General features: G+C 50.0%; 1 protein-coding gene across 1 annotated transcript; it reads left to right on the top strand.

Moving 5' to 3' along the window:
* Nucleotides 1–232: 232 nt before the first annotated feature.
* Nucleotides 233–10,379, top strand: GABARAPL2 (GABA type A receptor associated protein like 2). Its single transcript, XM_080827724.1, has 4 exons — nt 233–392; nt 722–777; nt 1,918–2,090; nt 9,775–10,379. Exons 1-4 carry the CDS (start codon nt 359–361, stop codon nt 9,863–9,865), a joined length of 354 nt encoding a protein of 117 aa, XP_080683850.1. The 5' UTR covers nt 233–358; the 3' UTR covers nt 9,866–10,379.
* Nucleotides 10,380–11,057: the final 678 nt, after the last annotated feature.

The following is an 11,057-nucleotide window of genomic DNA, read 5'->3' as shown; positions in this document are numbered from 1 at the left end:
ACCAACATCCACCGAGCCCCCACTCCTGTTACTAGCTCCCGACAACATCCCCTTCCCAGTCACCAAAACCCTCAAAGACAGCCCTGTAGTGAACGTCATCATCCCCACTTCTCCGCCGTAGCCCTCTTAGAGCCGTCTCCTGCCCCGCCCCTTTACGTGTGGCCCCGCCCCCCCGGCGCGCGGTCCAGCGAAAGGCGCCGGAAGCCCCGCCCCCGGCCGGTTGCTAGGCTCCGGCAGCCGGAAGTCCCGCCTGTCGTGTAGTCGCCGCCGCTGCCGCCGCTGCCGTCGTTGTTGTTGTGGTTGGTTCGCTGAGCTCCGCGGCTCCGAGAGCCGGCTGCATCCCTTCCCAGCCGCCGCCATGAAGTGGATGTTCAAGGAGGACCACTCTCTGGGTAAGGGCTCCCTGAGAGACCGGGTGGTGGGGGGTCAGGACGGTGGGTGGACCCCCTCCCCCACTCGGGCCGCCTTGGGCTGGGCCGGGAGGGGCGGATGCCGCGCTCCGGCCTCGGGTCGCTGAGGCCTCGGCGCCCCCGGCGGCTGCCCACGGATCTTGTCCCGCTTTTTGCCCTTCTGCCGGGAGGCAGGGGCCGAGGGCCCAGGCCGCTGAGACTCCGGAACAAGGGCCCCGGGGCGTGCGCAGGTCGCTGGGGGAAGAGGGTTGGGGACCCGGGAACCTGAGGTCGGGCAGGAGAGACCATCAGCCGGTCTGTGTCTCCCACAGAACACAGATGTGTGGAATCTGCGAAGATCCGAGCGAAATATCCCGACCGGGTTCCGGTGAGTGCACTCCCCGCCCCCTCACCTCGCTGTCACCCCGTCGTTTAGGACTCGTGATAAGGCCCCGGGCCATTCAACAGTTGACAAGTTGAGGTTCCAGTCCCAGTTATAGTAGTAGACAGGCCAGAGTGGGTTAGGGGCCTTCCGGGTCCGTGGCGTGAGGGGCTTGAGCTGGTGCTGTTCAGGGTGTCTCAGTGCTGAATCTCCTGATCTAGGCCAGCGAGCTGTCTGCAGCCTCTGGGCTCCCTCGCCAATTATGTAAGGAACGATGTTCTAGGACAGGGCAACAGGTCACTGCCACTTTTGGGAACAACGGTGGAGAAAGACTGTCACTTTGGTCTTAGAAGTGGTACTTTAGTCTCAGGACACTCATCTTTAACTTTGAGCCTCTATCTTTGCTTGTCTTCTGGCTTCCTTTCCTCACCAAAAAATCTGAGAAGCCTCTGAGAACCCTTTCTCTCGTTTCTCCTTAATCAGTAATAAATATGATCCTATATTTCTTCTGTGGTAGGGGGTAAGTTTCTGTAATCCTTAACTGATTTTTAAAGGACATCCATGCCTGTCATTGTAGCTCATTGTTTGAACAATTCCTGTGAGGAGGGGTCAGGAGGGACACATTTGAAACCTAGTTCAGGGAGAAGCAACAGGCCAAATGAGCTTGGTTCTTGGCTGTCTGGGATTGCCACTCATTCCTGTTAGGCCATCCTTTCCCGTTTCCTGTGTTCCTTGGGATCTTCTCCTCTGGTGTGAAGGCAGATCCATTCTGGGGTCCTGGAGTAACTGGCTGTAGATGAAACCCTTACCAGATAGTCTCAGTTCTGCCCAGACTAAATGTTGAAAAGCTTTGTAGTAAGGGCTGTGTTTCTCTTATGCTTGCTGAGATCCAGGATGATAAACATAATTGACCACAGAAAAGCACTTTCAGTTTCTGTATCATACGTTTATGTCAGTTCTTAACCTCCAGAGTTAAGAGTTTGTGGTTTATTAAATCAGGGGCTTATTTTCCAGTGTTGTGCAGTTTCCCACCCACCTCCTTGCCCACATACTATTCATCAGCTCCCTGACAAGGCAAGGCCAGAAGAACGCGGGGCCAGAGCCTCACTTTAGCAATCCAGTCCTGATCTCTGTTTGCTTTCCTAGGTGATTGTGGAAAAAGTCTCAGGCTCTCAGATTGTTGACATTGACAAACGGAAGTATCTGGTTCCATCTGACATCACTGTGGCTCAGTTCATGTGGATCATCAGGAAAAGGATCCAGCTTCCTTCTGAAAAGGCAATCTTCCTGTTTGTGGATAAGACAGTCCCACAGTCCAGGTGAGAGGTGTTTACTGGCATTGGCCATCTGCTTGGCTGTTTACAGAACTCTAAATTTTGGAGGTCAGAAAACTCTTAGAGGTCCTGACTGGAAGTCTGGATTTTGTGCTCCCTGACATGAGGAGTTCAAGGAAAATAAGAAAGGGCTATAGTGCATGGGAATGTACTTTGGATCAAGAAAATAGAACAAGGTTGGACTTTAAAAAAAAAAGAAAAACCTGAAGTCTAGCTTCAGACCCTCACGAATCCTTTAAAACAGTTGAGGATTTACGTAGGCTTAAGCCATCAGTAGAACTGAAGCCTAAAATGAGGTTTTCTTCAAATGACCCATGAAATAAGTCTTGCCATTCTCCACTGGGAGCCTGTGGGCCCTGCTGAGGCTCGGCTCCAGTTAATCACCCTGCTGCATGCTCTCCAGACCTAGTTCTGTGCCTCTGTGCGAGCCCATAGCTGCCTGATCCTCAGGTATGCTGGAATGGCTACTTTCCAGCAAAAATTCCCCGAGGTCTCTTTATAGACTTACACCTCCCTCGTACCACCTGCTCTGACTGTCAGAGTCATTGTCCCCTGCCTTGCTGTAGCTGTTGTGCTGCCTAGAAGCTTTCTTTGGGATAACTGGGGGCCTGAATCTAGGCAGGGGCATTACACTTCCCTCCTCCTGTGTAGTTGACAAGCCAGCTCTAGTCCCCTGTGAGAAAAAGAAAATGGACTGGCTCCTTCTGGATTCCTGATGAGTCCTTTTCTATTACTGGTTGAGTACTAACCCCTGAGCCAGATGCTAGGCCCTCTCCCCTGAGTGTGAGTTCCTGGCTGCTTCTCATCTTGGAGACCCAAACTAAGCCTCATTTGTTACCCCTCCAAAGTAGTACTTCTAAAAGCTAAGGCTTTCAGAAGCCCAGGGAATGAGGCCCGTGTGGCCAAAATATGTTTCCTTTGAAAACTCTTGAAAGCTCCAGAAAAGGTGTAAGCCAAATTCCAGTCCTTTTCCTATGAAAAGTAGGGAGCTCTGGCTCTTTTTTGGTCTGGTTTTTGCTTTCCCAGTCTCAACGACCTCCATTTCCTGTGTTTGGCAGAGAAGCAGGTTAGGGGAGAAATGAAATGCTCTGCCTGAGGTGGTAGGCCTTGGCCCTGCCTGCTAGGTGCCGTTGGCCTACTACAGCTATAGTTTGGGAAGCTGCGGTGTTGGCAGAGGCAGTCTTGCCGCCTGTTGGAGCTCTTCCAGCTTTCCTTCCTGGGCCTTTGGCTTCGTGGTACTGGGTGCACTTTTCATCAGGGTCGGAAGCCGTGGGCATCTGTGGTCACGCTCAGCTTCTCTCAAGGTGGTGGCGAAGTAAATCCTCACTCCTTCCGCCTGCAGCTTCTGCAGAGTCTTGGCGACCCTGTCTTTCCTCCTTCCTGGAGGTGGCTTCTCAGTAGAGGAAGTAGGTGACTATGACCTGTGGCATTGAATTTATTTTATCAATTCTGATCCCATGATACTTCTTAAAGGAAAAGCTTTGGAGACATTGTTACTCTGATGGCTCCATGTTAATCTAGCAATTAAAATGGCTGCAGATTAGCGACTGCCCCCTCCCTCCATTATCCCTGAGCTATAAATAGAATTGGAAATGAAAGTGATTCTCAGGGCAGCAGAGGCTGCTTCCATTTCTCTCCCAGTCCCCTTTGCCTTTCCAGGCTGGTAAGAATCAGCCCTAAAGCAGATGACACCAGTGACCCAAGTCAGGTTTTCAGAGAATGACTAACCAGGCTTCCTCTGCCCAGGCCTTTGGCCTCAGTTAATGGCTTTCTGTCCCACTCTTAATGCAGCAGTTTGGCTTTATTAAGAAAAATGGTTTCTAAACAAAAGTGGTGTGTGACATCATTGGGCTTTATGCAAATGCTGATCACCTGATGGCAGCACACACACAGTTGCACAGGGTCTCCTGTGAAAGCTGGTGTGTGACTCAACCCTCCCGTCTGCTCCCCAAGGCACTTTAGCAGCAGCCTCTTTCTCAGATCCTTCCAGCCTTCTTAGGGAGGTGCGGGGCCTCCGTTAACCTTCCACCAGGGCTTGCAGCCTTAGGAGAGTCTGGGGAGACCGGAGTTGGGAAAGGGTGAATCCAGGCCTGCAGGAGCCCTCTCCCATCCTGTAACAGACAGAGCTGCGGGAGGGTCACGTGTGAGGTGGTAGGCGAAGCAGAGGTAACTTCAGTTATTCTTGCCTTGCAGTGGAACTTTGGGAGAGTGTTCTGGAACACAAGTGATTATCATGTAAAAATGTGGTGATCATTTAGAGTAGTGAGTATTGAATACTGTTTCTAGAAATAGAGACCAAGGCAAGTCCCTGAGAGTTTTACTTCCTAAATTCTTTCTGAGTTCTATTTTTTTTAAAGCAGGGCGGGGGGAGGGAATCTCACTCAGCTTCCTTTTCCCATTTAGCATTGGAAAGCTGAATTCTCTGCCTAGGTTCCTGCATCCAGAATCAGCCCCAAAACAAAAGAATTGTATCTTGGTGCAGACAGAGCTCGAGAAAGAGTATCAGTGTACAAGCTTCCCAGTCATGGCCTTAGGGGAGAACCCAGACCTGGCAATGGTATCTACGTTTTGGTCTTGTTTAGAACACAGACGAGTCTTGTTAATCCCCATTTAAAATAGAAACAGTAGTATGTTATTAAGTAACATATCTCTAAGATGTGATAATTTGGGAATGTTAGTTACATTTGGAAACGGGTGTTGTTTAATATTGTGGTGCTTAGTTGCTTCTTCAGTTTTAAAGAGCTGTTAAGTAAAAGAAAGTTGTGAGATCTTACAGTCCATCCTTTATTTAGAAATGTGCTTAGATTAAGCACTTTTGATCATTTCTAGGTAAATATCTCTTCAAAGGTTTATTCCCGCAGTAACAGAATAGGGTTTATTTATATCCGAGAAAAATCTGACAAAAGGAAGAGCCAGTAGTTAATTTTTATTTTTTAGAATGTCGGGAAGCCTTTCTGGCTACATTACGTCTCACTTCGAGGTGGTTGCCTTTCCAGGGTCCACAGCAGTGGCCATTGTCCTCCCACCTCACCCCTTCTGTCCTCCCCCTCCTCCCCTGCTGGAAAGAGAGAAGTCCAGGTACAGTGGAAGCACGCGGGTGCCAGAGCAGATGGGCGTCCAGGTGTGTGCCCATCAGGCCAGCCAATTCCTGAGTCAGGCTGGAGCCCACAGCCTTCACGACCTGACCTTGGTCAGGGGCCGCGGAGGTTCTGCAGGGATTAGGCACCCACACAGTTCTCTGTCGGCTGCCCCCGCGCATGTGCTCTCAAGTAGCTTAAAGCCAGTGTTCGCCCGCAGCAGCACGGCCGTGCCTGGATGGGGACCCTTCTGAAAGGTGCCGTTAGTATTGGCTGGTTTGTCTGAATCTGGGTGACTCCGAATGGAGGGGTGAGTGACCGTTTTCGAGGTCAGTTTAGGTTCACTAGACTCGGTTCTTCAGGGTCCCACCACACCGGAGATTGGTTCCGTGGCTTGAATCTGCCGTTGGCTTTTCCCATCTCTTTCCTTGTCAGACTCAGGGTGTGGAAGGTGGCGGGCCTCCTGGTGCTCAGCCGCACCCTTCCGGGGTGAGTGCCTGTCCTCGCTGATGTCACAGTGGTGGGCTTTAGGGTCTGAGGTCATCTCTGCGTGTCTTCCTTAGCCAGTAACTTGGGCGGGAAGCTGTGGAGGTGCAGCGTGGCCCGCAAGTTGTCGGGCCATCCCGCAGGCCTGTGCTGCTTAGCCCGACGGGCGCGTCAGAGCCACCCGGACGAGCATCCTCGGGCATCCCGGCCGCGGCCTGCCCAGCGCTGTGGGGCTCGGGCTGTGTGGCCTCTGAGACGGAGGAAGCTCCTCAGAGGCTTGTGGAACTTGTCCTAAACTGACAGGCCAGCCTCCTGTTGGAGACTCTCCGCTGACTGGGGTCGCGTTTTGTCCCCCTGCACTTCCATTTAACTCTTTAACGGGACTCAAAATGTAAACTGTGTTTGCGGCCAGCTCTTTTTGGCTCCAGACCAAATTATTCGGCTTTGTATGTGTGTGGCCTGATCCCATAAGAGCTATTTTGAAATCATACCGTAAGATGTCTCAGTGTTCTCCGATGGCACTCAGTGACTCTCAGAACCAGGCATTTGGTTCCCGGCTGCTGAATGGAGTGTGCGGCGGCTCCCCGCCTTGAGTGTCGTCACTTTCCAAGTGCCTGCCCAAGGGCTGTCCTCTGCGTGTAACACCCAGTGCTGCTGCCAGCCGAGTCAGGTTTCCGACGAGGCTGCGTGACAGAAAAGGAGAACAGCAAGAGGACTCTTAGAGTCGTAGCACAACCAGCCCGTTGTCACGTTACAGGATCTGAAGGAGAGAGCTGTGTGACGCGGAGGCTGGCAGCGGCTGCCTTCCTCGGACATCTGTTACAAATGTAGAGTCTCGGGCTCCGCTCTGACCTCCCGAATCCAGAGAGGCGCTGGGAGCAGACGCGCGAGTGATTTCGGGTGTGCGTGTGTATGTGTGTGAGCAGCTCTGTTCTCGGGAGATCCGTGCAGAAGGTACAGGATGCCGACGTGAGGGCAGTAGGACAGATCTGCGTGTTCACTTGGAGGCGGCACGGCTTAGTGCGAAGCACGTGTCCTGGTGTGAATCATGTAACTTCCCTGTGTGTCATTTTTCTTATTGCCTCACTTCTGTTGTTCTCTGTAAACTGTGGCTTGTGATCCGTGTGAGGGTGATGTTGCCTCCCAAGACGGCTGTGAGGATAAAAAGAATAAACTCAGAACAGTGCTTGGCATGTAAGCGCTATTATAATTCGGAGTGTTATGACCCCCTTCTATGGCAGCTGGAGCACAGGTTAAACAAATGTATAAACCCAAGTTTTACTTAAAAGACAGAGCAGTCTAGAGACAGGCGGGAGCGAGAGCCACATGGTGATGGGCCTCTGGTCGCACAGTCTCCAGGCCTGCCGTAGGCAGCGGGGGGCCTTGTTCACCACAGGCCAAGTCTGGGGTGGGCCACCGGTATTTATGTAGCTCCTCAGGTATTTCTTTTCCTTTTTTTTTTTTTTTTAAGATTTTATTTATTTATTTGAGAGATAGGGAGAGAGAATCTGAACCAGACTCCCCAGTGAGTACAGAGCCTGGCATAGGGCTCGATCCCATGACCATGAGATCACAGCCTAAGCCGAAACCAAGACTCCTCCTCAAGTATTTCTAATTCAGCAGTGGGATTTGGAGTATATGCACTCGGGCTTCTGACTTGCTAGGAACGGAGCATACTTAGTCTGTTGGGTGGAACCAGATGTGACATTGATATCAAGGGGTGGCTGCCTTTGAATTGCACACAGTCTTTTACTTTGCCACTAAATCCCTCTGGTAATGGCCTTGGGGAGATGGTGGCACAGGTGCTCACCAAGGTCATCCCGGACATGTGGAGGAGGTGGGCTTCGAGAGCTGTGCAGTAGCTGCGGCTGTTTTCCCTGTCCCCTCATCCCGAGGCATCTCTGAGAAAAGCGGGAGTCCTGGGGCATTCCCAGCCAGCGGGGTGGAGGTCTTGAGAGAAGCAGCTACGTGTCAAGCCTTTGGCTGGTCGCTGGCTCCTCACGGCACTTCTGATCCCATGGCTCTTTAAAGATGAGCATAGCAGACAAACAGAAAAGACAGATGGGGCGCCTGACTGGCTCAGTCAGGTGGAGCCTGCAAATCTTGATCTCAGGATCCTGAGTTTAAGCCCCACGTTGCTTGCTTAACATAAGAAAAGAAAATCCATTAAAAAGACAAGCACGGCTCCCTCTGGTAGAGAGACCATTTTTTTTTCCCACCTCGCTTCACCTGGAATCATCTTGGGCAGTTTAAAAACCTACTGATGCCTGGGCTTGAGCCTGGAGACGTCGTAAAGCTCCCCTGTGATTGTGTTGTAGAGCTGAGGCTGGGACCCACTGCTCTCGGGGGCCTCATGCGGGGGCTTCCTCCCTCTATGCACCGTCCCTCAAGTCCTCGAGTGCTCCAGGGCAGTGCTGTTGAGAAATGGCGTGTGAGCCCCATTTGTCATTTAAAATGTTCTAGTGCATTAAATAGGAAACAGGTGAAGTGAATTGTAGTATATTTTATGTATCCAGTATATCCAAAATGTCATTTCAACATGTAATAAAAATTGAGATTTTTTACATCCTTTTTTTCACAGCGGGCTTGAAATCTTGTGTATGTTTCACACAATGTTGTTACACAATGTAACAACACATTCCAGTTCAGAGGAGTCTGAGCTTGCCGCCTGGACCCAGCGCTGGACAGCCAAACTGCAGGACATTTCTCTCCTAGCAGAAATAGCGCGCGTGGACAGTGCTGGGGCATGGCGTCCTTATTTTACACATCTCAGGTTAGAGCTCGGGAGCACCGTGTTAGTTACCAGATGCTGATGACAGGTCATTTGTATTCAGACTCATCCGCCCTCATGTTGTTACTTAGGAATTCTCATCTGCCCACGCAGCCAGCCGGGCCAAGCTGGCAGTTGGGCAGGAGGAACAGAAAGGGAAAACTCCCCCTTGCTCCGTGCGGCCCGTGTCCCCGTTTACATGGAGGTCCGTGCGGCCCGCCGGGAGCACGCCAGCAGAGTGGGGCAGTCCCAGTTGCACCAGCTTGCGGCCCTACCCGCCTCTGTCGCCCTTGTTTTACTGAGTCCTGCTTATAAGCCGCTGTTGTGGCCTGTGCAGCTAGTGACCCGTGCTGTCTTTGGCTGGCGGTCAGACTGCTGTCTTACTGGTTCTCGCTGCACGTGGGGGCACACTGACGTTCAGCACGCGTCCGTGCTTCCTGCTGTTCTTACAGTGCAGTCACGTGGCCACAGTTCTCCTGGGGCTCCCCGTGGTACTAGTCTTAACTCTGGAGCCCGTACAGCTCAGATCCGTGGCAGAGAACTAGATTAGGTCTCCTGTACTGCGTGCAGTCTGTTTTACCGCTTAGGAAAACCAGCTTTCCAGCCCACACATGTTAATTTCAGCAATATCTATTTCTGGAGGGTTCTTAGGAGTGTTGGGCAGGGTTTCTTTGGATCCCAGATACAATCAGGGCTTTTTGCATTACATGTGAGGAAAATAACTTCTCTTTGATGGCACTGATGCTGATCGCTGGGGCACGAGGGTTTTGGTGGGGGAACTTCCACAAGATTGAACCCACTAATACTTATCATGTTAGGTACAGATTATAAACCTTCACATAAGCCTGAAGGAGAAGCAAGCCCCATGTAGTTTCTGTATCTTGGTCCTTCACCCACACAGGGATGGGCCTCTTAGGCTCTTAATTTTGCTTAGGTTTTATCTCCTGCCCTTGGCATCCAGACAGCATTCAGGTACTAGCCAGGCAAGCCCACTCAAGGAGCCAGCACTGGCCTCTGAAGGAAGAATTTGGTGTGAGTGTGCAGCAGATAGCTTTGCCTCAGGGCAGGAGGGTGGAGATTTGATTCTAGTCTTATTTACTGATTGCCAGGGGCCTAATTTATTTTAATCTTTCCTGGCTCCATTTCCCTTCCGTAACACGGATTGTTGGCACACAGCAGTGCTGAGATTGGAATTACTTTCACTTTCACGATCTACCACCCAGGCAGAGTAACCGGTTCCAGCGATCTGTCCCTTATCCTCAGATCATCTTTCTTCAAACACCCAGACTCAGTGACCAAACCCAATTCTCAGTGTTGTTTTTTCTTTTCTTTCAAGCCTAACTATGGGACAGCTTTACGAGAAGGAAAAAGATGAAGACGGATTCTTGTATGTGGCCTACAGCGGAGAGAACACTTTCGGCTTCTGAGGGCCAGCGCTGGGCTAGGTGCACCGTTCCTGCTTGTGTATCTTGTAAATAGCCGGCCGTTTTCAGTTACCAGACCTCTTCACATAGACCTAAGTAGTGCATTTGTAACTGGATTTATTTCTTAATATATTGGAAGGTTTTGTTTCCTTAGATTAGTAAATTATCATACAGAGTTTTATTTTGAGTTTTCCTTTTTGTGCACTGTCCTCATGGCTGTACCCTCCAGGGAACCTGTTCTCTGAGGATCATTATTTAATGAAGATATTTCCATATTAAAGTGAGGTAGGTGGGGTATTAAAGTGAAAGGGAGGGAGATGATACATTTCTTCTGGATTATGTTTGAAGTGTTAAAGATGGCTAAGTATTAAAAGCACCCAAATTAAATCCTTAGCAATCAGACACTTGCTTCACTAGATTTTGCCAACTGCCAATCATGTTGGACTGAGCTAATCTGTTCCTCTTTCTGAAACTATTAAGGTAAATAATTAACAATAAAACTTCCTCTTATAAAGGCATTGCAGTGTGACCATGTCCTTTATTCGCTTTCTTCCAAAAGGGTCAGAGCAGTGGCTTGGCGTCTGCTAGGCCAGCAGGAGGGTTTGTGGGGCCCCTGGCTGCACAGCCTGGGACAGGAAGCAGTGATCTGTGTCGTAAGAGAGGCTTTTTTTTTTTTTTTTTAAGATTTTATTTATTTATTTGATAGAGATCACAAGTAGGCAGAGAGGCAGGCAGAGAGAGAGGAGGAAGCAGGCTCCCCGCTGAGCAGAGAGCCCGATGCAGGGCCTGATCCCAGGACCCTAGGATCATGACCTGAGCCAAAGGCAGAGGCTTTAACCCACTGAGCCACCCAGGGGCCCTGAGAGACTTTTTTTTTTTTTTTTTTTTTTGGATGGTTTACATATCCAGATGGTTCAGATACAAATATTATAAAAAGGTAGACCTTAAAAAAAAAAAAAAGGTAGACCTTGAGAAGTCTTCCCACTATTATTTCCTGATCCCTAACCTTCTGCCTTATGGGAAACTACTTTAACTAGTATCTTGTTTCTTTCCAGTATTTATTTTTGGAAATATAATTAAATGTGAATATATGTCCTTATTTTCTTCTATTTTTTTCCTACAAAAGAAAACATATATTTATGTATGTTGCTTTTTTTTCATTTAACAGTATATCCTGCTGACCTTTCCATATCAG

Source organism: Martes martes (assembly GCF_963455335.1).
Source record: "Martes martes genome assembly, chromosome: 17".
NCBI lineage: Eukaryota > Metazoa > Chordata > Mammalia > Carnivora > Mustelidae > Martes > Martes martes.
This window is presented reverse-complemented; position numbering and strand designations above follow the sequence as displayed.

Bases quoted from the DNA above. Each gene is read 5' to 3' on its own strand.
- GABARAPL2 (XM_080827724.1), top strand. From the start codon at position 359: ATGAAGTGGATGTTCAAGGAGGACCACTCTCTGG. The intron at 393-721 runs GTAAGGGCTCCC...TGTCTCCCACAG, and splicing joins CAAGGAGGACCACTCTCTGG to AACACAGATGTGTGGAATCT. The intron at 2,091-9,774 runs GTGAGAGGTGTT...TTTTCTTTCAAG, and splicing joins AAGACAGTCCCACAGTCCAG to CCTAACTATGGGACAGCTTT.